The 24,590-nt window shown below is 40.6% G+C and overlaps 1 protein-coding gene across 1 annotated transcript; it reads right to left on the bottom strand.

The window, feature by feature from the left end:
• Positions 1–953: 953 nt before the first annotated feature.
• Positions 954–15,905, bottom strand: LOC143132457 (prostaglandin reductase 1-like). Its single transcript, XM_076292008.1, has 9 exons — positions 15,751–15,905; positions 15,202–15,318; positions 10,766–10,811; positions 10,576–10,635; positions 8,748–8,915; positions 8,324–8,597; positions 7,973–8,078; positions 7,651–7,769; positions 954–1,478 (listed from the first exon to the last, which is right to left on the bottom strand). Exons 2-9 carry the CDS (start codon positions 15,314–15,316, stop codon positions 1,368–1,370), a joined length of 999 nt encoding a protein of 332 aa, XP_076148123.1. The 5' UTR covers positions 15,317–15,318; positions 15,751–15,905; the 3' UTR covers positions 954–1,367.
• Between the last annotated feature and the right edge of the window lie 8,685 nt (positions 15,906–24,590).

The following is a 24,590-nucleotide window of genomic DNA, read 5'->3' as shown; positions in this document are numbered from 1 at the left end:
TTGTCTTCTGAAAGCAGTGCCTTTCATCTTCATAGGCTATTATTTAAAGTTGCGGTTGAGTTGTATGAGTTGAAGAACCATAGTGGTGGCGATGGCTAAGAACAGATACTGAATATATGACGGGGATAATGATGATTAAGATAGATTGACGTTAACAAAGGGTAACGTTTAGGCCACTGGCAAATAGATATTAACCTGAATACCCACATGCAGAATAAATGAAGAATGACCCGGGAACAATTGGCTGGACTAGACTTTTATATAATATAGGCCTACCAGCCAAAAACATATCCTAAAAGAAACGTTACATGAAGTAATTTAGTCTACTGTTTTGTACATCAACATACAACAGCCAACTTTACATATATATGTATATGGGCCTTTTTGGCTTTATTGTGATAGAACAGTGAAATATGGCAGGATGCGAGAGGGAGAGATGGAGTTAGATTCGAATCCAGGTTTCCGTGGGCATATGGATCCAACCGTGGTATGGTGCCACAGTATGGCGTTAATGACGTCAATGAAGCCTGTTGGTCACAGGAAAGGAAAGTAAATGCTCTTCTGGAGCAGGGAATGAGATGATTGTGTTCACGAAAAGGGGCTTGATTAGGGGATACTGTTCCAAAGACAACAGTGTCCCAACTAAGCCCCACACTGCATATTTTTTGTTGTTGAATACATGGTAACTCACACTACACACATCCAATCTGGATCTGAAACATTGATTTGTATGTGTGCCTGCTCAAACTACACGACAAATCAGACAGACAAGACTCAACATTTTGTCAGATGTCTGATTCTGGGCTAAAATCGGATCAACATCGTTGTGTCTGCTTGGCATAGGTCAGCACCAATCAGAGGCTGCAAACATAATTTTGCACTTTTATCAGAAATACTGCTGATTCCTTGTGACATCATGGAGTTCATCCAGACAAAAACAACTACTATACACATTTTTTACAAAAACTGAAATTTTTATTTGTGTTAAAAATGTATTTTGTCCTTCTGAATTTCAAACTATTTTAATTATAAACCCATGTCTACCATAAATCTATCACTTGAATACCAATCCCCTTAGTCAGTGTGAAAGATAAATGATGCCATGTTATCACGTTCATCCCGATAAATCTTGTTTTCACAGTATAAGCTGGCTTGTAACAGGAACTAAAATAACATGCTTTGGAGAAAAGTACTATCCACTACCCACCCTTGACTACATAAGCACATGACTGTAATTGACAAGAGCTAAGCACACATTTAGCAAGTACCTTTCATAAGTGCAGAACTAGAATAGAGCATCATATGTTTGTTTATTTGCGTACCAAAATATACTTCATACCAACAACAAATGCAAATGAACATGATCATTAAACTTTAACGATAGCCTTCCCAACATTTTCTCCTTTCAACATCCCCATGAAGGCAGCTGGCATGTTGTCAAACCCAGTGATGGCATGTTCCTGACACTTCAGCTTTCCCTGCAGGTGAAAAATATTAAACCATTAAAATACCTTTTTGAGATCTGTGATGGCAAACAAAGATGTGTCCATTGATTATTTAAAAAAGGTATGAATAATTTTGGACATGCCATTTTTCATAAAAAAAAAGTTGAAAACGCTTCTTTTTCTAAATCCATGTTGTCTTGCGACCTTTTGGCATGTGGCAGTGTCATTTGCAGTCAGAGCAAACATTGGTCATTAGAAAATCAACATATTTGCCAGGGGTGTGAATAACTTTGTTCCTAACTGCATGTAAATGGGATATTTCAGTGTTTAATTGTTTAAATTAGGGCTGAAACGATTAATCGAGTTACTCAATTAACTCGATTACAAAAAATGCTCCCGTTAAATTCCTATATAAAACTATATAATTCCTATAAAATACTATATGCGCATGCGCATGGATCTGATTGTTCCACACGGACCGTTGTTCAGGAAGCACACCACTAGCACGTGATACAGTACATTCTGAATTTAGTTGGCGCGATGACGGAGATGTCCATTAATGGCAGAGAATGTGTAAAGTTTTGGGATCATTACATACTCAAAAAGGAAGAGAACAAGCATCTGAACCGAAAACATCCACTCCATGCTGTTTCACCAAGCGTCGCTGAAACAATCAATAAAGGATCAATAAAGTATCTATCAATCTATCTATCTACGTAGCCTATACATTGATGTCCGCTGATTTTAATCGCATACTGTATTTGTAGCGATGTCGTGATGTGGTTTGACTAGATATGATGTTAAGCTTTGATGTTTTTATGTAGTAAACTTATTCACATTGAATTGCAAGAGAGTATGCCTAAAAAATAAAAAAAGAACCCCTTCTACACACATGCATGCACCCTCATCTTGTCTCTCTCTCTCCCTCACGCACCGCACGCGTGCACACACACACACACACACACACACAGGCTGCTAGGTTGCCATAGCAAATAGGCTCACCCCAGAAATTATTTGTTAGTAGCCTAATGGTAAATGCTGCAGGTGTAGAAATCTACATAAAATAGATATTTACTTTGATGTCAGGGCTAGATTACAGCATGAAACTTGTTGTGCATATTAATAAATGAAATTGCTTTCCCTCTTCGTCCCTCTCAGCACTTCACAACATAGTATGGACAGCTTTGTTCGCCCAGCTCAGTCATGCACAAGAGGCTGCAATTTTACAGAGAGCATTTTGAACATTATTTAATTGTTGGCACTGGCACTTATAAACACTAAATGGGTAAATTGCAATTAATGGGCTTAGTTTTGGAGCCAAATGTTGGAGTTAGAATAAATACCTCTGTTCCAATTACTTGATCATTTTACAGCCTCATCATTTTCGTTATGCATTATTTGTTTTGATTGTTGAAAAATGCAAAAAAATTTTTTTATCCGATTAATCCATCGATAAAGTGTTAGATTAATCGATTACAAAAAGAATCAATAGCTACAGCCCTAGTTTAAATAATTAACAAGCCTGCCTGCCGCCCCTTCTGAAAAAGCAGGAGGCTACCTTTAAACATAATTGTTGCCGAGAGAAATCCCAGCCTATGAATTCAATAACAAAATAAATCACGCATAATTAAACATTACCTCGATTTAGGCTACTTGGGTATGGCATAAGGCTCGGCTACACAGTGATAACGAAAATCGAAATCTGCTTTTGATAGCCTACCGGTGCCGCTCCACAAAACGAAAAAATATCTTAATTTTCTGTCTACGTTATTGTGTTAGGGGTAACGCGTTACAAAGTACAATTCAAATTTCAGTAATTCGTTACAGTTACTGAATAACTGTAACGTCCATTCCTGCGTTACTCTTGATATCTCTAATACAGGGATTCCCAAACTGTGGTACGCGTACCCCCGGTGGTACGCGAGCTGCTTCCAGGGGGTACGCGAGATGAAAAGGGCTATGGCGGACAGGTGTAAAATGAAAATGTTAAATCTTTTGTAATTAATTCATGAATAAATACATAATTTCGAATCAGATCATAATGATATGGAAACATGAAATTAAAGGATATCATTTATAAACTCTGTATGTGTTCATCAAAAAAAGGGCAGCTTATTAAACATGACGCCTGGAATAGCTAATAGAATGTGTTACTTTTGAATGCGTTGGATGGTCCGTGGTCCGTGGGGGGAAAGTTTCGCGGATATAACAGGTTTTTGAAAACAACAAAAACAGAAAGGAGGGAAGGAGTAAAGCTAGGAGTTATTTCAGATGGGCAAGAAAGGTAACATTAAGCTAGGCTTTACATTTAACAAACTGAAGGTAGCCTAAGTTTAGCCTTTCTAGGCTGTATAGCCTAATGTTGTCCAAACGAATACGGGGGGGGGGGGGGGGGGGGGGGTTTTTATGTGTTTATGTGTCGGATGGTGGGGGTACGCGAGCCGAGTCGGAATGTAGGCGGTGGTACGCGGGGGAAAAAGTTTGGGAACCGCTGCTCTAATATATTGACTTATTGACTTATAGGCATGCAGTGATTGCTTGTTGAAAATATAGATTAGCCTAGACACATTATTTTCTTGTAGAGATATGCGCAGGACAGAGCACGCATTCTCTCCTTGCACCGCTCTCTCTCAAAAAGGTGGCTTTAGCCCGCACCTCCCTTACGCAAATCAAAACAGTGTCTTGTGCAAGAACTGTTCATGCAGACTACAACTGATGCATTCAAGTTAACTTTGCAAAGTTAGTGTTATAGCCTACTTATCACAACGTTGTCAATCGCAAACGCTAATTTATTCTAACGTCTCTCTACGGAACTACCTGTTTAAGGACGAAGAGAAAGCACCTTTTTGATAATTGAGCCAGTAGAGAAATAACTGTTCAGATCTAATCTGTAGCCTAGGGTAGGCTTCTGCAGAACACAATGTTGTTGGCGATTTAATACTATCTAGCAACGTTTTTAACAGGCTACGCAATAGAGGCTTAGACAACTATAAACCACGTTTTGGTTTCGTAAATTAATTTGCCCTACTTTTTGACTGCAATGTAGTCAATTGACTGTTTGACAGGTTATTTTAATTTTTCTGTACAATAAACAAATACATCTGCTTTATGCCGCAGAATTACGCACTTGGCACATTTTGGAGAGAATAGAGAATGTACGCATGCAAGAATCTGTTTGTGGCGGGTTACCAGCAAACAATGTTTAATGCATTAACTCAAGACGTCAAACGTTTTCTAAACAATAAAAACAGAAAGGATGCAGCAGGCAGCAAATGTAGAAGAGTCATTTCTAGTGGAAGAACAAAATGCTGAATGAAGCCCAAAGCTCTGGCAAGTTGTTATTTTCTGAAGACGTAAATGGTTGCGCTATAGGCCTAGTCAAGTTTGCAAGAAGGAGACATAACGCGTGAGCATGCCACACTATCCACAGCTGTGGTAGCGGGGGCAGGAGGATTACTGTTAGCGCAGGCTTTATATAAAATTCTTCAACAGAAAGCCTGGCTCGAATGCAGGCTTGCCCAAAATAAAGGCCTGTGGTTTGCGCCGCCTACAGTAAGTAGGCTAAATAACAGACCCGCCACAATATGCGGTATGATAATTTTTTACGAGCAAGATGTTTTTGGTGCCCTACGCGCACTGCATGTCCTTAAATAACAATGATCATCAGTAATTTTCGACCATTATTTTGTGTAAATAGGCACTGGGTTAGACACCAGGGGCCATATTCACACAGCCTTTTATCTTACCACTAGGAGTACTCCTAAATAGAAATAAAAGATTTTAGCTAGGAGTTTCTCTTATTAAGTTATTTACAAAGCCTTTCAGACCTACTCTTAGTAAGGAAAAATGAACACTCCTAAACTAAGAGTGAGTCTTCGTTGCTATGGATGACGTCATTACTCATGCACAAGCTTGACTGAAGTGACCACCTTGATTGGCTGACGATTGTAACGCGGGAATGATTCCAAACACCTCCCTTACGATTATGAGTGACAGGTGACAGGTCTGAGAATGCGTGCGCTACACAAGGACGGAAGATGATGAATAACTGAACAAAAAGGCCTAGCCTAAATGAATCAAGAGTAAGGCAAAACAAATAGCCTAGTAGCCTAATGAAACATACGGATTGATGCAGTATCTTTGTAACATTATTAAATGAATCTGTCACTATGCCTATGCCTACGTTTGCAAAGAGGAAAACATTTTAATTTGATTCACAATAACGTTACATTTAATTTACATTTTGACAATGAGTAGCCTTGTTTTGGTTGTTGTTGGTGGCGTTATTGCATGTTAGTTATGCCTGCAATGCAAAATTGCTTCCTCGCGATTGGAAGCTCCTGTAGCCGCATAGGATTTCAAAACATTGCGACGTGAAATGCCACAAAAAACAGTTTGTGAATAGGTCTTAGTGAGTTAGAAGTCCTCTCGACTTCTTTTAAGCTGTCCCAGAGGTGGAAAGTTGCGATTCGTTGGGGGCAGGGCAGTATTAACAATTCATAGACCCCTGTGCACAAATGTCTGATGGCCCCCCCTGCCCCCCAGCCAACGTTAATCGGGCGGTCAGTTAATAGGCCTATATCGTGAAGATTTTTCTTGCCATCTAAGGCACGAGTGCATCTGTGAGGCCAAGCCTCACCAAGTAGCCCGTTTGTTTACAACTAACATTACATTTAATTAAACTGCTTATAGGCCGAAATAGTTTTCAACAATTCATCAGTGTCGGGTGAATTAGGAAATGTTCTCAAAGTAGCCTTATAGCTGAAAGCTGCTTGGGATCCCCCCTGTCAAGCAATATAACCATACAAACGCGTGGCCTGCTCACTCATTGTTACAAAAGGAGTAATTTCGGCTTTGTCGGAACTGGCCATTGTAGGCTACGTAAAAATAAACTTCCAAAACTAACGAAAAATATTTATCTTCTTTCAGTTAATTCAAAAGTTTCCAAAAAGTTAAAAACAGATGACGTGATGCGCGTCACTGACATAATGCGCAAATAATATAGCCTAGATATTCCAATATATTCAAATACATGTGTTTATTTTAGAGGGAAAATTCGAACGTCATTTTTGAGCAATTTTGAACATGAACATGTTGCACAGATTTTACAATTAAATTGAGCTTTTGCGCATGGTAGGACTAGGCAGGCAAGTTGCTAGGAGCTCAACACATTGGAGACTTAAGCCCAGACATGAAATGTCCTATGTAAGAGGGGATTCAGGGGTTTCTCCCCCGAGAACCGTTCAAGAGTTATTTAAGGAGAAGTCAAACGTGTGTTTTTTGTTTCATTCGTCCCTCCTGGCTGGGACAAATGAAACAGCTTGGGGGACGAATGAAACATCCTACAGCTTAAATTATGTAAACTTCCCACAACATCAATATTTGACAACATATCATGAATGGTACTTCAAGTATGTGTTATTTTAAATAGATTGCTGCTGGGCTATATGGCTTGGTTCATGTCTGTTAACAACTCATTGCCGTCATGGTGAAGCGCGTATCTCGCGGTTGCATCCATTACAAACAAACATGCCATGTGAACGTCTGGGATTGGGGAGAGCACTAAATGCTCTACTGAATAAGCATGAAGTCAAACCTTTAAATGAAAAACACTCTTTAATAATCAAAAAAATAAACCGCTAATTAAGTAAACTTGTGACCATCAAAACTCGTTTATCGCCTGTAACTCCGTGATAACAGGACGTAACAGGAAGGCATTTGGCTAAGCAACGGAGGTTAATATGCTCTATATTTTGTCCAAATGATGTCTGTCTATCATCGTAGCACTCGGAGAAAACCGGAATGTTTCATTCGTCCTGCGTTTCTTCTACGGCTGCAAACGGGATTCACTCGCAGTTAACCAAATATTTCTTTATTAGGGCAGGGCAGGCATATTTCTGGCTATTAAATTATTTCTAAACCAGTCTGCTAAAGTCTGTAGTGAAGTCTGTGTAGGGTTTTCCAGGCTCCATTTCTTTTTACGAGACACCCTACTCACTTGAGCCATCTACCGGTTGTTTGGGTTGTTGCAGCGTCACTGGAGAAATACAAATTAAAGTCACATGATCCCACGTGATCCCACGTGCGAACCTCGAGGGAAGCTGGCCAATTTGAAGTAATGCCCACTGTAGACTAAAAGGGTGTGGAGACAGCCCAGTCCAAATGAACGGTGTGTGTGTGTGTGTGTGTGTTCCTGGTAACTTGCCTCTTTCACCAAATCCATCAACCTCTTCAGTGACTCTGTGTCCTTGTGTGCCCATCTGACACTCATAAAACCTTCCATTTTCAGCTGTTTAAAAATCATGGGTAGCTGAACAAAAGGACCTGTGTGAGATAACATAGACAGATTCATCAACATTGAAAGCACTTTCACTTTCAACAAAACTTAACAGGCTGCTCTAAAATTACTAACAGCAGTGATCAGTGCTCAGATCATCTTTGACAAGTATTAGAGGTCATAACAAACTTTTTTTTATCTGGATTCAGTAGCTAAAAGGAGAATGAACAAATGATTGTATAAGGCAGACCTGTCTGTGGAGTGGCATCGTTGTACAAAGATATTCCCCCACACACTGCAATCCGTCCCAATGGCTTCATCTGCTCTACTGCCACAGAGGAAAATGGGCCTCCAACCTAAAGGTTCACAGATAACCAGTATTGCCCACAACTCACTTTACATAGTATTGGTTCTAGGGCAGTTCTTGCATTATGTTTCATATCTATAAGTACTATTGCAACACTTTCATTCCACACATGATTTATCATTTATTTACACAATGCACATTATAATGTTGCACTAGACTTCCACATTGCACTTTATGTACATTGTGTTACAGTACAGTACAGTACAAACTAACCAACCAAATGTATTCTCTTACATTCTCAAAGAAGCAGTCATATCCATCAGGAGAGGCAGCTTTGAGAGCCTCCTCCAGTGATGAGACGGTCTTGTAGTTAAAGGCCTCGTCAAAGCCCAGCTCTTTCAGGTAGGTCACCTTGGCATCACTGCCAGCAGACCCCACCACCTTGCAGCCTTTCATCTTAGCAAGCTGCCCGACCACTGAACCAACCGCTCCTGCTGCAGCGTTCACAAGGAGAGTTTCACCTGCCTTGACTTGGAGAACTTCCTCTAATCCATAAAGAGCAGTCAATCTATGGAGTGCACAGAGGGAAATACATTCAGACCACATTTTTTCATATGAAAGGGACATTTTGTAAAAAGCAAATTTGAAATGTTATGTTGGCCCAGCACCAGATGCCCAAACTCCTGTGAATCAAGCGAGTATTCTGTGGACACTTTACCCTGGCATTCCAATGGCTCCTAAGGCCAGAGAAAGAGGAACGTCTTGTGGCCAGTCAGAGAGAACCCGTGTGAGATCGGTACCGTCTGATACAGAATGTGTCCTCCACCCACACTGGCTGAACACATGACATCCAATAGGGAAGGCAGAGTTCTTGCTCTGAATCACTCTGGAAGACAGGAAAGACATTGAGGGCCAGATGTACGTACATTTGCGAACGTAGCGTTATCAGCGTCATGGACAAACCGCAGATTGCGAACGCTGTCAGACCCAAGTTTCCGTCGTATTTATCAAACTAGTGTAAACTGCGCCTTTCTCTGCCTTTCTCCGTACATAAACGCAATTTACGAACGTCCACAACTGAATGGCAGAGCCTATACAAGCGCAGTTGAATGAAGTTAACTGATGACAACATAAAAAAGAATCAAACATTTAGCGATCATGAAATTATACCATAATAAGATATGATAAGATGTCAAAAAGCAGGGAGATAATGAAGATCAGTAGTTTTACTCAAAGTACTTGTGCACGTAGGCTATGGAAAATTGGTCAAATCTAGCAAGTAGGAAAGTTTAAGTGAATGACGTGAAAGTGAAAGTAAGACATTCAAAAGGCCAATGAAAGTTAAGGTTGCTTTTGATAGTACAAATACTTACAAAAATGGTGCTCTAAATAGCGATTCTGTTGTCTTTGAAAGGTTCTCTTATTGACGCATTGTACTGCAATTTGGATTAACACCTGCTTTTATAAGGCGGAAGTATTTAGGCGCAGAATAGACGTGCGCTTTCAGGAGCAGTCTTTGTACATACCGCGGAATACATAATTAAGCGCTCTTTACGCTTCCCCTCCCATCTTTTTACGATAAACTCCCACTTTCCCCTGGATCCTCCCATGAATGCATATGCATGACACGAAAAACGCAATTAGCCATGTTCAGTTCCCGCGACAGGCAGTTTGCGCTTTTACATCATTGCGGCATACCTCGCAATGATTTTACACGCACGTTGCGAAACAAATACGCCTGAAGTGGGCGCAAACGCGTTAGTACATCTGGCCCTGTGTGCACATAATATGATGTTTTCAAGAGAGCTTTGATGAGACAAGGTATTATTTCATTCCTCCTGTATACTATAAAACAACTGGATAACGGTAAATCATGGTTGTTTACTCACTTTGAAAAAATATAATGTCCGCAACACTGCTTTTGACTCCCATATATTTAATGCACAACAGGCAACGTTTCGGCCCTGCTGGGTCTTCTTCAGGCAAATGGTGGACACATTTGATGAAGGGATATATGTAGGCCTTACAATCAGCTGACCTACCATGTGACAGGTTTTATGACTGTGGGGGTAATGTCCTTTCATTGTTTGGGTAGGCTTGTATATATGGAACTGTTTATCCACTGATTGTTTTTTCTTTTTCTTTCTTTCTTTCTTTTCTGTTGATAGCAATGCCATGTACTCCTTTGGGGATATTGTTTTTTGTATGCCCTTTTTGAAATGTATAGGTTTGTGTAATACCTGTATGTAAGTGTTCTCTTAATTGAGTGACTGGGGCTCTTAGACCCAATCATACCAGTTGATATCACATGGTAGGTCAGCTAATTGTAAGGCCTAAATATATCCCTTCATCAAATGTGTCCCCCATTTGCCTGAAGAAGACCCAGCAGGGTCGAAACGTTGCCTGTTGTGCATTAAATATATGGGAGTCAAAAGCAGTGTTGCGGACATTATATTTTTTCAATTGAGTAAGTTTTCTTTTGTCCTGCATCTGTCAGAAGGTGGGATGTGCACACAATAACTGTTTGCTGAACGTTGTTTACTCACTTTGCCACTTGGGTTCCAATCATGACATCCCCTGGTTTCATGGCCACACTACTGAAAGGTCTAAAGAATCACACAGATTAAACAAACAACCAGATTAAATCATATAGAATGATTCGTCATTGAAACAGAACTTTATGGGTTTTACAAAAGACATCTGAAATGCAGAGATTTACTATTCTGTCTTGCATACCTCATGTAGGGATCCACACTAAGGAAGACTGCCTCAAGGAGTACCTCTGAAACATAATCCATCCAAAATATACTGTCAGTCAATGAAAATACATGAAGAAAAAAACTCTGACTAAAAATATGGATCTCTCACTGTATACAATGATCTGTAGTTGTGAACAAATTAGCCAACACATTTGTAGCTAATTAAGATGGGAGTGTGATACAAATAGAATACACCCATAGGAAACATTTTATAATGTGCAGTTGCAACAGCATTCAGACAGCAGTGATATATCATGTAATATCTCATCTGTTGTAGGCCCACTCATATTGTGAAACTTGAACTTGTCCTCTGTTATGATATTATGTTAAAATTAAATTATGAAACACATTGTTTGGTGAAGATATGATAATGATGGCTGATAATTTTTGGTTGATGATGTCATAAGCCCCTTTCAAACATGCACTGGACTCTGGACATAATCCGGATATCAAACGGGCGGGCTATATGTGAACAACACAATGTCCAAATTATTTTACCTCGAAATCTGACGCTCCCAACCCCCTAGTACTAAGTCTGGAGATCACACAGGTGAACGCAAATCTGAACACAGACGGTTAAAGCATGGGTAGATTCCCTTAGTGAGGTGTTGTGATGATGACGTGGTTCAAAGCTGATGGTGTCCCCGTGGCTTAACCGTAGTTCAGAACAAAATACCTCATGTTGTGGACATTACACAGTGCTCCTAATGATCAAGAGGGTTTTATTTGTCACATACAGTTACAATATATACTAACAGTACATCTTTGAATTAAGTTGCATAATCCATTCATTCCTCGTTGAGGGTCATTCAGACCAGGAACTAGATGTACCGCAGAGCGGTACAAAATATGACCGCCGCCCAGTCCAGCACCTTTTTACACAAAAATAAGTCACGCTGAAAGGCATATATGATTCTAACTGTCTCACTGAATTGCATTATGCACACTCACGCAATTCTCACTGGTATCTGCTAGACAACAAGTACCAAAACATGATTAGTTCATAGATTTCACATGTAATATACATTTTATACAACCCCACCCCCATCTTGCCTGTTCATAATTCTGAGAAATTCTTGAATTGTGTGCATGTACATGTTTATGTTTATGTGTGTGTGGGTGTGTGTGTGGGTGTGTGTGCGTGCATGTGTGTGTTTGCCTGTTTATGTGCCTGTGTGTGTGCATGTGCATGCATGCGTACTGTATATATGTCTACTGTGTGAGTATGTGTCATACGTAGGATTACTGTGAATGTATGTGTGTGCGTGTGTATCTGTTTATGCACATGTGTGCATATGGAATGGGTTTGGGAGGCAAACACACGCAAAAAATTGGTCATCCTAGGCCCTACGGTTCTCAAGATATTCACAGAAAACTGTGTCTGCCCTACCCTCCCTTCGGGGGGTCCAGTCCAGCGGGGGGCTACAGATCAAAACGAAAAGCGATGGTTCCATGCTATCCATGTGGGGTTACATGCACACCAAGTTTCGTGTACCCCGGTCTTTCAGTGTTTTACTTAATAAAACATTATTAATGTTTTACTTTGTTATTTGTTATGCAATGTTAATGGTATACATGAAAACATGTTTTCAGTGTCTCTTTAGCTGAAAACTACTTCCAACACACATGCCTCTTCCATGAATAGGCACTCTAGTCCTTGAGCCACCCCCTAATCTAGTCCACCCACCCACCTACCCATCCGCCCTCCGAAAAAAAAGAAACTTGGGGGTGTCACATTTGTTTTTTTAAATTCTATTTGCTTAACGTCATGTTAAATGGTGTGATTAGCAATAACTCTGCTATGAAACAGAGACATTCATTTTTCTGGTAGCCAGGTGAGATGTTTGCAACTACTTACTTACTACTTACAACTACTTAATTACTTTTTATCAATCCAGTTGCAGTAGGCCTAGTTCCAAACCACAATTGTTGAACTGTGATGAACTGCCCTATTTGTGATTGTTTTTAGAGATTTTAGAGGTTTTATACTAGTGCTGCCACTAACAACTAATTTTATTGTATAACTCGCACTCCTCCTTGTCCACAGGTGGCAGCAGTGCGGTGGAGGCAGAGTGGCAGCGTGGCAGCAGTGCGGTGGAGGCAGAGTGGCAGCAGTGCGGTGGAGGCAGAGTGGCAGCAATGCTGGCCAGCAAACTCCCTTGGCAGCTTTCCATTCAATGATTTCAGATGATCAGAAATCCTACACCTTTGTTGAAATGACAATTTTCATCTTTAGCTATTTGTCATTAAACAAACTATTGAAGAACAAGTAACAGTTCAACTTTGTTCTACTCCATGTAGCATAGGAAATAGAATATACCCTGAGTTGGTTGCCTCACGGCGGGGTGACAGGCAGACAACTTTACGGTGTAACTTGTGCCTCGTGATCAGTTGGCGCTTTGCTCTGCTGAGGTCTCTAACACGAACAATGTTCAGTCTGGAATCACAGGGGTCATCAAAGAAACTCTCTGCATCATTATGTTCTATCACATCACAAACCAAAGAGCCGTCTGAACGTTTTTCCTTCACAAAGGCAAAATCCTCGTTGTCCAGAAGGAAACAGCCATCCCTTAAAGGAGAATTCCGGTGTGATATTGACCTAAAGTGTGTTGAAACATGAGACAGAGTGTGAACGTATGTCTCATACAGTAGCTCACCTCGGCTTCCAGTAGCAGCAACTGGAATCCAAGCATTTCCACTGAATTATTTTTTAAATCTGATCCCTTATCATACCTGTTCGTTCGTACTCGTCGCTCGATTTATCGTGACTAAATTCAAGATGGCGTCGAACGGTAAAATTCCTTAAGGTACTGGATCGTCAGGTCGATTAAATCGTCTTGTAACTAAATTACCAGTGCTTTTTCAAAGTTCTCAATGTCTCGTTTTAAATGTCAAGGCCCTCGGAAGTCTACCAATGAAGTATGGAGCTACTTTGAGCCTCTTAAATGGTGCAAAACAGTGATTTATGCCCGAGGCACCGCAATGAAAAACTGTTGGTAGCATTGGCTAACTAGCGCCAGATTTCTGAGTGCAGGGGACTAGCCGAGGTGAGCTATAAGACATACGTTCACACTCGGTATCATGTTTCAACACACTTTAGGTCAAAATCACACCGGAATTCTTCTTTAATGTGGTAGATACACGAGTGAACATCTCTTTGGCTACAGCTACACCTCTGTGTGTCGTTGAGCTCTCTAGCTCCAGCTCTGTTAAGCGTTTGGCTACCTGAGCGATAGGATTTCGACTTTGCCTGACCATTTTCTTCAGTGTCTGGAGGTAATTTTCAAATGGAAAGCTTGAAACATTGTTCAGGGAACACTGGAAATGCTCAACATCGTCTGGCAGGTGGGTCAGCGAGACAGACATCACGATGGGAAGCAACCATCATGATGCCATGCCTCAACATGCCAGTCAATAGGCACTATATGTCTTGTCCTGTCTATGCACCACCTGTCTATACTTTGTATATCACTTTTCTGCTTTTTTGCACTTCTAGTTAGACACAAACTGCATTTTGTTGTCTTTGTACTTGTATTCTGCACAAATGACAATAAAGTTTAATCTAATCTAAAACATCTAACATTGTTATCGTTCTGCTTTACTTTTTTTGGTGGTTCCTATGGGTGAAAAACAAACAACTTTCATATGTACATTAGCTATGCCCTATAGGAATTGGAATTTTGTGCGTTGATACATTTTGAAACCACTGCACCACTTCAATAGGCCTACATGATGTCTAAGTTTTACATAAATTAAATAATTTGCACATATATGTTTGTATGTTTTCAGTCATTGTACATTTAGATGGAAATTGAATGATTCTTGACATTGAAATTATATCAAAATATATGTTAATAAATGCTGATGTAATTTTGACATCAATGTTTGTCGCATTTATTTTTATTTGACATTGAAGCTTAATATTGAATGATCAAAACGACATCAACATCTTAACATCAAATAGATGTAGAATTGACATCAAATGCCAACAAAGCTTGACATGGAAATGACATCTTGATGTAAAATAAATGTTGAATTGACATCAAAGCTTGACATTGAATGATATCAGAATAGCATCAAAACGACATTGACATCTTGACGTCAAATAAATGTTGAATTGACATCAAATGCCAACAAAGTATGACATCAAAATAACATCAAAACGACATCGTGGAGGTCAAAATCTTGACATCAAATTGACATTAGTACATTGACGTCAATACAACTTTCATTATAGACCTGTTTTTTGACATAATTTTGACGTCAATGTTTGATGTCATATTGATGTTGAATTGACATCAAATGCCCACTGGGTAGGCCTACATATAGGCTATATATTAGGCTACAGCACATACTGATATTGGCTAGGCTATCAGTGGTCTAAATCCGACATAACAGAAGAGCAGTTCTTACCTCCATCTTTAGGTTCAGGCAGTTCTTCTTGTTTAATCTCGAAGTCGCTCAATTTGGGAAACCCCTCAAAGTGTTGACAGAGAATCCAGGTCTTTACTTGCATATTTCCAGGCATACCTTTTTTCAAGCGGTTGTGAAAGCAAGTTTAACGTCAGTGTTAAGCTAAACTGCTGCTTGACATGTGGTGAAGGACATTACAAATAGTCTTCTGTTGCTTGCTTCCAGGACGCCATTTCAACAAAAATCACAAGACCCCTTGCGGAACTCAACTGCATGCTGATGGACCAGGCTATACAAACGAGGCTTACCCTTAAATAATCCACGTTCAGACAGTTTCACTTATTTAATGATCCGAACACGTTCAGTAGGATAAAAGTAATACCGTTATTTGTGACTTAAAAGCTAAATAATTACACACTTTTCTAAAGTTACCCTTGTAAGCATCACTCTTAACATGTCTCCTTTAAGGCGCATGCTTGCTTTGACATAGCCTAATAAATCGAATATGTTTTCACATTCACAACTGTGTATCTATTATAGCCTACTAACCTGTTGTCAACGTTGATTAGCCTACTCAGTCTCTTCTGCCCGGGAAATATCAGACAGAGTTTCACTTCGCTATTTATAATCCGAGAAAAGGCGCGAATGGTCGAGTGGGAGTGGGCAACTGACAACTTTGAAGTTAACTATAGGCTGCAAACTATGTTTTCGACACATGTGTATTTTATATGTTAATGTTGTCTCACTATGTTATTCTGCACCCGTCTCTGGGGACTAGGGACCGTGCAACGCTGTCCAAGGTTCCCTGTTTGACGAGGACTTCAAGTTGGGGGCAGATGGGGACACATGGGCCTACTGTAGGCTACAAGCACACCACGTTCAGACACTTAGATGAAGTGTTTTAATCCCAGTGATAGGCTATAAATTAATTCATCACTGGCAGAACTGGCAGTCTATGTTCTTTTTTAAGCATCATGTTCTTCCCGAGTGCACATTCTCAATTGACATTTAACCTCTGTGAGTTGAAGAGCAAAATTATGTGTTTTATTGGGTGAGAAAAAAAAACTCAAAAGGCAAAACTGAACATTTTTTATTTGGCCACCAGGGGAGTAGTTATATTGCTTATTGTGGATAACTTGGAGAGAGTCTCCATCTACTGGCCGTTTTGAGTTAAATCATTTGTTTAGTCACTTCTCTTGGTTCAGTTTAGTATCAAATTATTGCACAGGCTTAGGCTAATTGTTAAGTAAATATTGAATGTTCTTGAGTCTTAACTCAATATGAAAACAAACAATCCCAGCGATCAAGGATCTTTGATCATATAATTTATTCCAGACGGTAGCAGTCATATGTTACAGGGTCATTCTCCAGCTATGGCACTTTTTGACCTGGATTTTTTTAGAAAATGTAACATTTCTTTAATTAAAATCTATTCATTGTTTATTTCTCCACTCTGTTTAGAAACTTGCCCTGAGAATGGTTGTGATGATTGTAGTTAAATAATATATCTGTTTGGCATTTTATTCCACAACAAAACAAAACAAACAAAATATATGCACAAAATAAAAAATCACACCCATTTAAACTTCACACAGCAACTTCAAAGATCACTGTTGGACCAAATGCTTCAGGCATGTAAGAAATAACCTGCGTCAAGGATTTGACAAAGGTAGCCTACATGTAGTTGTTAAGTTAAATTCTAAACAAACTTTAACATATTTTTTAATTCTGTTTCAACTTTCATATGTATGACTCCTTTCTGGCCAAATTTCAGAGCTTTTAAGTTTACTCATTGAGTTTGAACTGAGAAAATAGAAAAGTGTTACGATTGTGTCGGTTCTCTAGCCTGGCCCCGCCCACCTAGATCTTCTTTTGAGGGACATCTAGGGCTTTTCTCAAAGTCAAGGATTCGTGCTTGGTAGAACGAGTCCTGCCGAGTCGAATCCTTCACAGGCGAGGCAAGGCTTCTTCCTAGCATACGGAAAACACAGGAAGCTGCAGGTGCATTATTAAAAAGCATGTGTGCGCACAGGATTGTGAGTGTTCCAAGCACGCAGAAGATACACGCATGCATCCTCGAAAATCTCAGAACCATTTCCCTCAAACAAGAATGTCAGGCCAATCAGTGACGATAGAGGAAGACGAAACAGAAACTTATTGTGATAAACAGTATAGCAGCAACACCTGCAAACATCAAAAAATGCAAAAAAAGCAAAGGTAGACCCATATACATTGTTTCCTGACTGTTGATGCTGTTTATTTTCAGTTTGTAAAGTTCAGGGGAAGTAGGAAGTAACGTTCGGATTCAAAGTTACAATGCAAGTGTTGGAAAAGAATCCCAATCGTGAGTCACCAGACTGTATTCACTTTGTAAACGAGTGTGGATATTTCCAGGCTACCAGTTCTCCCCTACTCTCGCAAAGTGGCTAAACACAAATGGAATGTTATTACCGGTGTTACATGTCAACTGCCTTTACATGTTAAAGGTGCACTACGAGTTCCTGCATGGTTTCAGCGCAATTTAATTTTTGTTTCGAATCGTAGGCATCAAGATGTAGGGTCTGGGAACTTACCATAGGCACTGCTTAATCACTGCTCGGGATAATCGGTTGTCTTTCAAATTTCCTCTGCACGCAATAGGATAGCGCTACAACTCATGAATCCCATGCATTTTCCCACCAGCGGAGCTAGTTGGCTAGTTGATCAAACTTTTCCCCATTTAAAAAAACCTTAACTCGAGTCGCGATTCAAAGACCGCTGTTCGCCAGCAGCAGCATAAATCTTCTTTGTTTTTTAAGTAGCAGGACATTCACGCGGAACCATCACCGACTCTATACACAATGTGATTGGCCTGATAGAAGTTTCATTTTTCCAGCTCGCAAGCCAACGGAGAGTTGCTAGACTAGCCTGGCTGCAAATTACATTTGCTGTCGCTAGGGTGCATCTAGATTTCTAGGCTAGAGAACTGTGTGAACTCTGCTGTCTTTGTATGAACAATTGAACGGGTGAATGCAACAGAAATAATTATCCCAGAAAGTCCCAGAAATATGACTTGAATAGAAGTTATGCAACTAATTGATAAACTTTTAGAATACTTTGAGCACTGATGCAGTCAGCATAGGCCTATCAATGGCAAACTCGAAACAGCGCCAAAACAACCACCAGTGGACTAAAAAGCTATTACATGTGTACTGTTAAGACTCGCCATAGAGAATGAACGGGGGAAATTAGTTTGACGGTGTCATACTCCTGCGCGGGCCGAATGCTACATACCACGGACATGTTTTGAGGGGCCACCCAAAATGAGGTGACGGGCCATATCTGGCCCGCAGGCTGTAGTTTGGGGACCAGGCTAGCAAGGCTCCTTGGAATATTATTGCTACTGCAACAAATATGCTGTTAAGACACACATCCTGCTGGCCTTGGTAATTATTCTGGGTAGCTATGTGTTGTGCTGGGTCTTCACAGATCCTGCTTAGGCTACTTGGTTTAGTGCTTGAAATTAGGGATCTAATCATATTGGAGGCTTTGTTTCACTTAACAAATCGCAATAATCAAACTGGCGAATGAAGTTAATGAGACAAAACTCCGCTCTAAGGACACAGATTGATTGATTTTATTAGATCAAATAGCATCTCTCTGGAATTGTGATTTAAAACCAATCTTATGCACGCAGTTACGGTATACTGATATGAGTTAGTTTAGTGGGTAACATGCAAGCCTAAAAATGTAGCAGGTTTAGCTCTTGCTCTGCGTGTCATATGTGCAGGCCAATAGGCGTGTTCGACTTGAGGCAGATCTGTGCAGATGTGCAGATGTGATGCATGCTGGGTTGAACACAATGCATACTGGGATGGACGCAATGCTTGCTGGTTAGAAAATTCTGTCCGACTTCTGTCAGCCGGGGAGGGACTTACCACCGTGACACCATATCACATGACCTTAAAATATCGCTGGAGTCTTAGCCTGCAGACAGATCTTGCAGTTGCCTTCCACAAGCTGCACGAGCTAAAACACGCCCTCATGACGTCAGTTCAAAGACGTCCGTAGATATATATACGGACTAGATGTCACCTTGACTACTGCTGTTCATTGGAACGAATGCGTCAATCGAGACGCCATCTTGCCGCGGTGATCCACTCCTCTATAATGCATTAGCGTCAATCTAGGCAAAGATCTAACGAAAATAAAATCACCATAAATCGTCAAAATCTCAAGCAACTATCTCGTTTTTTGGGTTGTTCCAACTGACAGGCATGTGTTTATGGTCGAGTCTAGAGAAAACTAAGCTTTTGACGATAATAAAGATAAATTTTACCCGTCTAGCCCCATAGACTCCCATTCATTCTGCACTACCTATCGGCGGCCCCTAGAGGAACAATGAGTGAACTGCAACCAGGTTCGATACAATGAAAGTATACAGGATCTCCGTAGACAGGCTCTGGTTGAGGCCACATACCTCTCGTCTCGTTGACTCATGTAAGTTGTAATCTCACCAGAAGTTGCTGTAGATCTGTAGAACATTTACTTCCGTGCTTTAACATGGTCTGCTACTACATAGGCCAGTCGTTACTTTTAAAATCATGGGTCAATGCTTTGGGCGAACGAGATGTAGCTTAATTCACAAATGAAAAAGCCATGAGAAAGGTGATTTTCTGACGTTTCAACAATGAAACCGAGTTTGCCATCATTGTGAGTAGTTCCCAAATTTGTCGCTAATCGCTAAAAAGGTTTTCTATCGCTGGGGATGGCCAAGTGTCGCTAAATAGGTAACACTGACAATACGGGAGAACTAGTTTAGAGCTTCAGATCCCCGCTCCAAGATGGTTGCGGTGTTGACGCATGCTGAGAAGCAGAAGGCGACATCTAGTCAGTATATATATCTATGAAAGACGTCAGGGAGGGAAAGTAATCTCATCGCCATCTAGTGGTTGCGTTCCTAGAGTTTAGCGGAGTGGATGGGATTTTTTTTTAGAAAAAATATATCTCGGTGCACATTGGGATCTTAATTTAATGCCTTCCATATGTTAAGCACTGGGGTCGCCTCTATTGCTTCAAGTGGCCATACCTTATTTTTAGGATCAGTTGAATTGTTTTGAGTTTTTGTCGTAACATGGTGATAATGAACTACAGTTGCATGTGACGTCACAGGTTTGGGCGCTTAATCTCTAACTGATCAATACGGCAATTTGCTTAACTGGCTTAACATATTTTTGTAATAACGGAACGTGATGTAAACCGCGTGGTGATAACCTTTATGTCTGGATAACTGGTGTTGTGCTTCTACTTACATGAAGAGCTGGCAGTAAGTGTTAAGTGTCAATGCTAACCAGGCTAATAAACAAACCATGCTACCGTGAGTAACGTCGAAGGGTAAAGTCACGTGACTTCTTTTGTAGTTCGTTTATGAAACAAAATGAGCCATTTCGATTTTTTCAAATAAGGCAAAATAGGGTCTGACATTTTCACAGTTAGAAGATTATTACTGTATAGACACTGAAAAATATTTTTGATGGATAACATCGCTGATTTGGCTTCACAATATTTTTTTAAAAATAGGTCTATGGGACTTAACATTGGAGCTGCTCTTCGATAGGAACGCAACCACTTGGGGCGCTGGTTTTCACTTTCCCTCCCTATAGGGCTTATTCGCAAACACCGCCGCGGCCATATTGTTGATATGACATTCCAGTTCTATAGGCTATATTCTATGTGACAATCGCCTGTAGCGCGTAGATTTGAGCTGAGCAGAGCACAGTAGCCTAACGGCTTCATCTCGTCAATATAAGTAAATAAACGTATGGACCCATATCTAATAGCATTAAGTAAAGATCCGTCATTATTGTCAACTGTAAATTACCCCGATATTTATTTTTAGCCTAACTGTCTTGTTCATACATCGGCACACGTCGCAGCTGAAGGGGACAAGCGTTCAAGTCGCCTGAGTCAAGGTCGGCGAACTTATATTTGTTCCACCAACGACATCGTCTAACATTGCCATGATCGCAGAGAATAAAGTTGCATCTCATTGGACTGCAATTGTATCTTGCGTTTGCCTGTTGCTCACAACCTGCAGCCAAGGACTTTGCTAAAGTAGTTTAAAGTGGGTTAGCCAGTGATCGTTTTTGTCTGATAACTTCTACAGGAGGATCTATGATGCAACTACATGTCTGGCAGAAAGGGCTAACATATTCTCTGTAACATTTCCAAAATCCAAGTGAACAAAACACTATACAAATCAGAAGTATCTACTGATATCTTTCTCCGCTGAGTTTGTTCCTACTATTTGCCACTTGCCGTGCCACTAAGACAAGCTGAAAAGGGCGCATCATGAATAAATATATTAGCCTTTAGGCTACTGTAAACGTTGGCTAACATTGCCTACCTAGCAATGCTATGCAAATGCAATTATGTCCAAAGGTAATCTATGGTAGGCGACTACATCAGGCTACTGCTGATGTCTCCGCATTGCATAGGGGCAGCTGCTGCGCTGTCTAAAACGTATTTAACTTAAGCCCACAGAGGACAATATAATATAGTATTAATAATACAAATATAATAATGGCGATGTGAAGAGTTGGCTGTAAGTTTAGCCTAGGCTATTTATCATATGTAGCCACAAGTCTCTCCTGCGCTGACTACTTCTCAGTCTCATTTTCTTCTCGTTTTCTGACCATGTCAACATTGAGCAACGAAAATAAGGGAGATTTTCCGGGTTACTCACCCAAAATACAGGGGAATTTCAACATTCGTCTTTCTGTTGCTATCCCTCTGCTGAGAGCAAGAAGTCGTAGGACTACAAAACTGCTGCACTAATTAAACGAGGTGTGAAGCTAAGCTAGGTCTAATGAGATTGTCATCAAATCGTGCTCTCTCCCACACTGTTCTGATCACTCTCAAGCAAAACGATGCTTTAAAAACATATTTTCGCTGCAAGGGCAGGGGGTACAGGACAACAGTAAAGAGACGGCCAAGTCCGATGGGGCTAATGTTATGAAAGTAATAAAATATGGGATATTTTACGGGAAAATATTAAAACAGGAAGACACCTGGAAAAAAGTTGACAGGTAGGCTATGTTTCTGACAGTGGGTGAATCTAGGGCTATTTGCTGTTAGAACGGCCTGTATTGCTGTTGTTAGAACGGCCTGCACTGTAGCCTAGGCCTATTGCACAACATAGGCCTACCATCACGTTAAATTTTGTACAAATAAATAAATAGCCTACAGCGATCATACCGGTGCTGTCGCGCTTGTCAATTGACAGCTGCATTAAATAGACCCACCTATGCATTTTCTATATCAACAAAATGGCCGCTGCGAACGTTATTACCTGATTATTACGTAGATCGAATAAGCCTAATAGGGCCATTTGGGAGGAATGTCCTCATGACGATTATGACGGGAGTCTCATGCTGCTTCCTTATGTTGGAATATGCGAAAATAAACAGAAATCGAAGGGATACCTTCTTATACGTGATTTCTGCAACAATGGTAGGCTAGCCTACTGAAAACGTTTGGATATTCTTTTATTTTCTGCTGTTAGCTAAATAGATAGACACACATATAGGGGAAACACTTGATATTGAATTTATGTGCTACAATGCAGGCCTGTTAACTGTATGACAATAGTGGTTTATTTAAACTACATCATAAGAATTTATTTCGTCAGTCATCATGCTCATTTTAATGAGTAAGAATGAAAGTTCTGCTGTGTTTATTGCAAACAACATTCCGCGATATCTCCCGCGAGTCACGTCAGGCAGACTGTAGCCTGTCTGTCCGGGATGAGCTGCCCTCTGTTGTACCTCCTCCCGGCTAGCCTCTGAAGATCACGTTTACGTAGAAAGCCAGACCAAGTCAGACTCACTCCAAGTCGAACAAGCCTAATATTTCAGGACTTTTATTTATTTGTTTTGCGGTGATGACGGTGTCGAGCTCAGACACGCGGTAGGCTTGAGTGATCTGCAATTGTTACCAATAAAGGTTATGAAGAAATATGCATATGTAACTGACTCATGCTGAAACTACGTATATTACCAACCTAATTTGCTTATTCCCCGGTGTTGAGAATGACCGACGATGAACACTTACTAGGCTAGGCCTAAGCTCCAATGTAAAACGGTTAGCGCTAGCAAACTGTGGACCTTTAGTAGCTTAGCGTAGGCCTATAACATAACCAATTTTCTGGCCTTAGTTGGAGCAAATATGTTTGTATTTCAACCCAAAGTGCTCCACATACAAGACATTGACAAAAAACAAAAGACAATAAGACAAAAAATGCCAGACGGAGCGGCGTAGTCGCCAGCGTTGACACCACATGACAAAAACATTTCAAAAAATAACAAACACAAAAGATGCCGGACGGAGCGGCATAGTCGCCAGCGTTCCCGTGACACTAAGACATACAAGACAGACAACACAGCAAATTGAAAATAATTAAATAAAATAATCATGTTAAAATTAGTCCAATTTCTAACCGGCTGAAAAAGTCCAAGGGCAATGATGACCCGCGTGAAACTGCCAATGCAAGACCAACAAAGTTCTTTCACTGACCAACTCAGAGAATTTACTAGCAGTCTGGAGAGCAGAGCACCGGAAGAACAACAGTCTGAAGTCATGATGGGCGATCTTCCTGCTGATCAGCAGCTCGGTGGCTTTAGCAAGGACTGTTTGTTGCTTCATGGCTCCTGACGTCGCCATCAGAGCTCCCCACGTCAGCACTCAATCCAGACTGCAGGCACCCAGCGTCAGAGGCTATACAATTAATGTTATGGCGGCTCCCAGGTCAGCCGCAGCTCGGTGGTCGTGGCAGCTGCAGATCTCTCGCAGAGTAGGCCCATTGCCCTGAGCAATCTTTCCGTCCAGACGAGTCCAGACAAAGGATGTGCAGCGTCAGATGGAAGAGGGATGGCTAGTCAAGGCAAGCTCATCAGCCCAGTCGAATAGAAACTAACGTTACCGTTAGCTATCAGCCAGAAAAAAGGACCAAGAATAACACAAAACTATCGAAAATAACGTAAATAAAGGGTGAAAACATTTAACTTGACAAATAAATACAAAAAAATAACAGAACATTACATAAAATTACGAACCTTTACATAAAAACAAACAAAAACATGATGCCAGACGGAGCGGCGTGTCTCGCCAGCGTCCCCGTAACCTAGCAAACAAGGTGTTACTTAAGTGTAGTTGAGCTTGCCAAACCAAGCTAAACAGTCAGTTCGACCATGACTTTGTTTATGATACTCCTGTTAATAAACTGGAAAGAGCGAAAAACAAAAACAACCTTATTATAAACGCCGTGCTAGCGATGCGGTCATATTGACCCCTTCACGGTTCACGTCACAACAGACCCGGCAGCAGACACCAATTTACAGAGGGGCATTACA

The sequence above is a fragment of the Alosa pseudoharengus genome, unplaced genomic scaffold, assembly GCF_046254945.1.
Source record: "Alosa pseudoharengus isolate Yale_2024_CS ecotype anadromous, Long Island Sound unplaced genomic scaffold, YU_APseudo_1.1 YU_APseudo_1.1_scf_19, whole genome shotgun sequence".
In the NCBI taxonomy this organism is placed as follows: domain Eukaryota; kingdom Metazoa; phylum Chordata; class Actinopteri; order Clupeiformes; family Clupeidae; genus Alosa; species Alosa pseudoharengus.
This window is presented reverse-complemented; position numbering and strand designations above follow the sequence as displayed.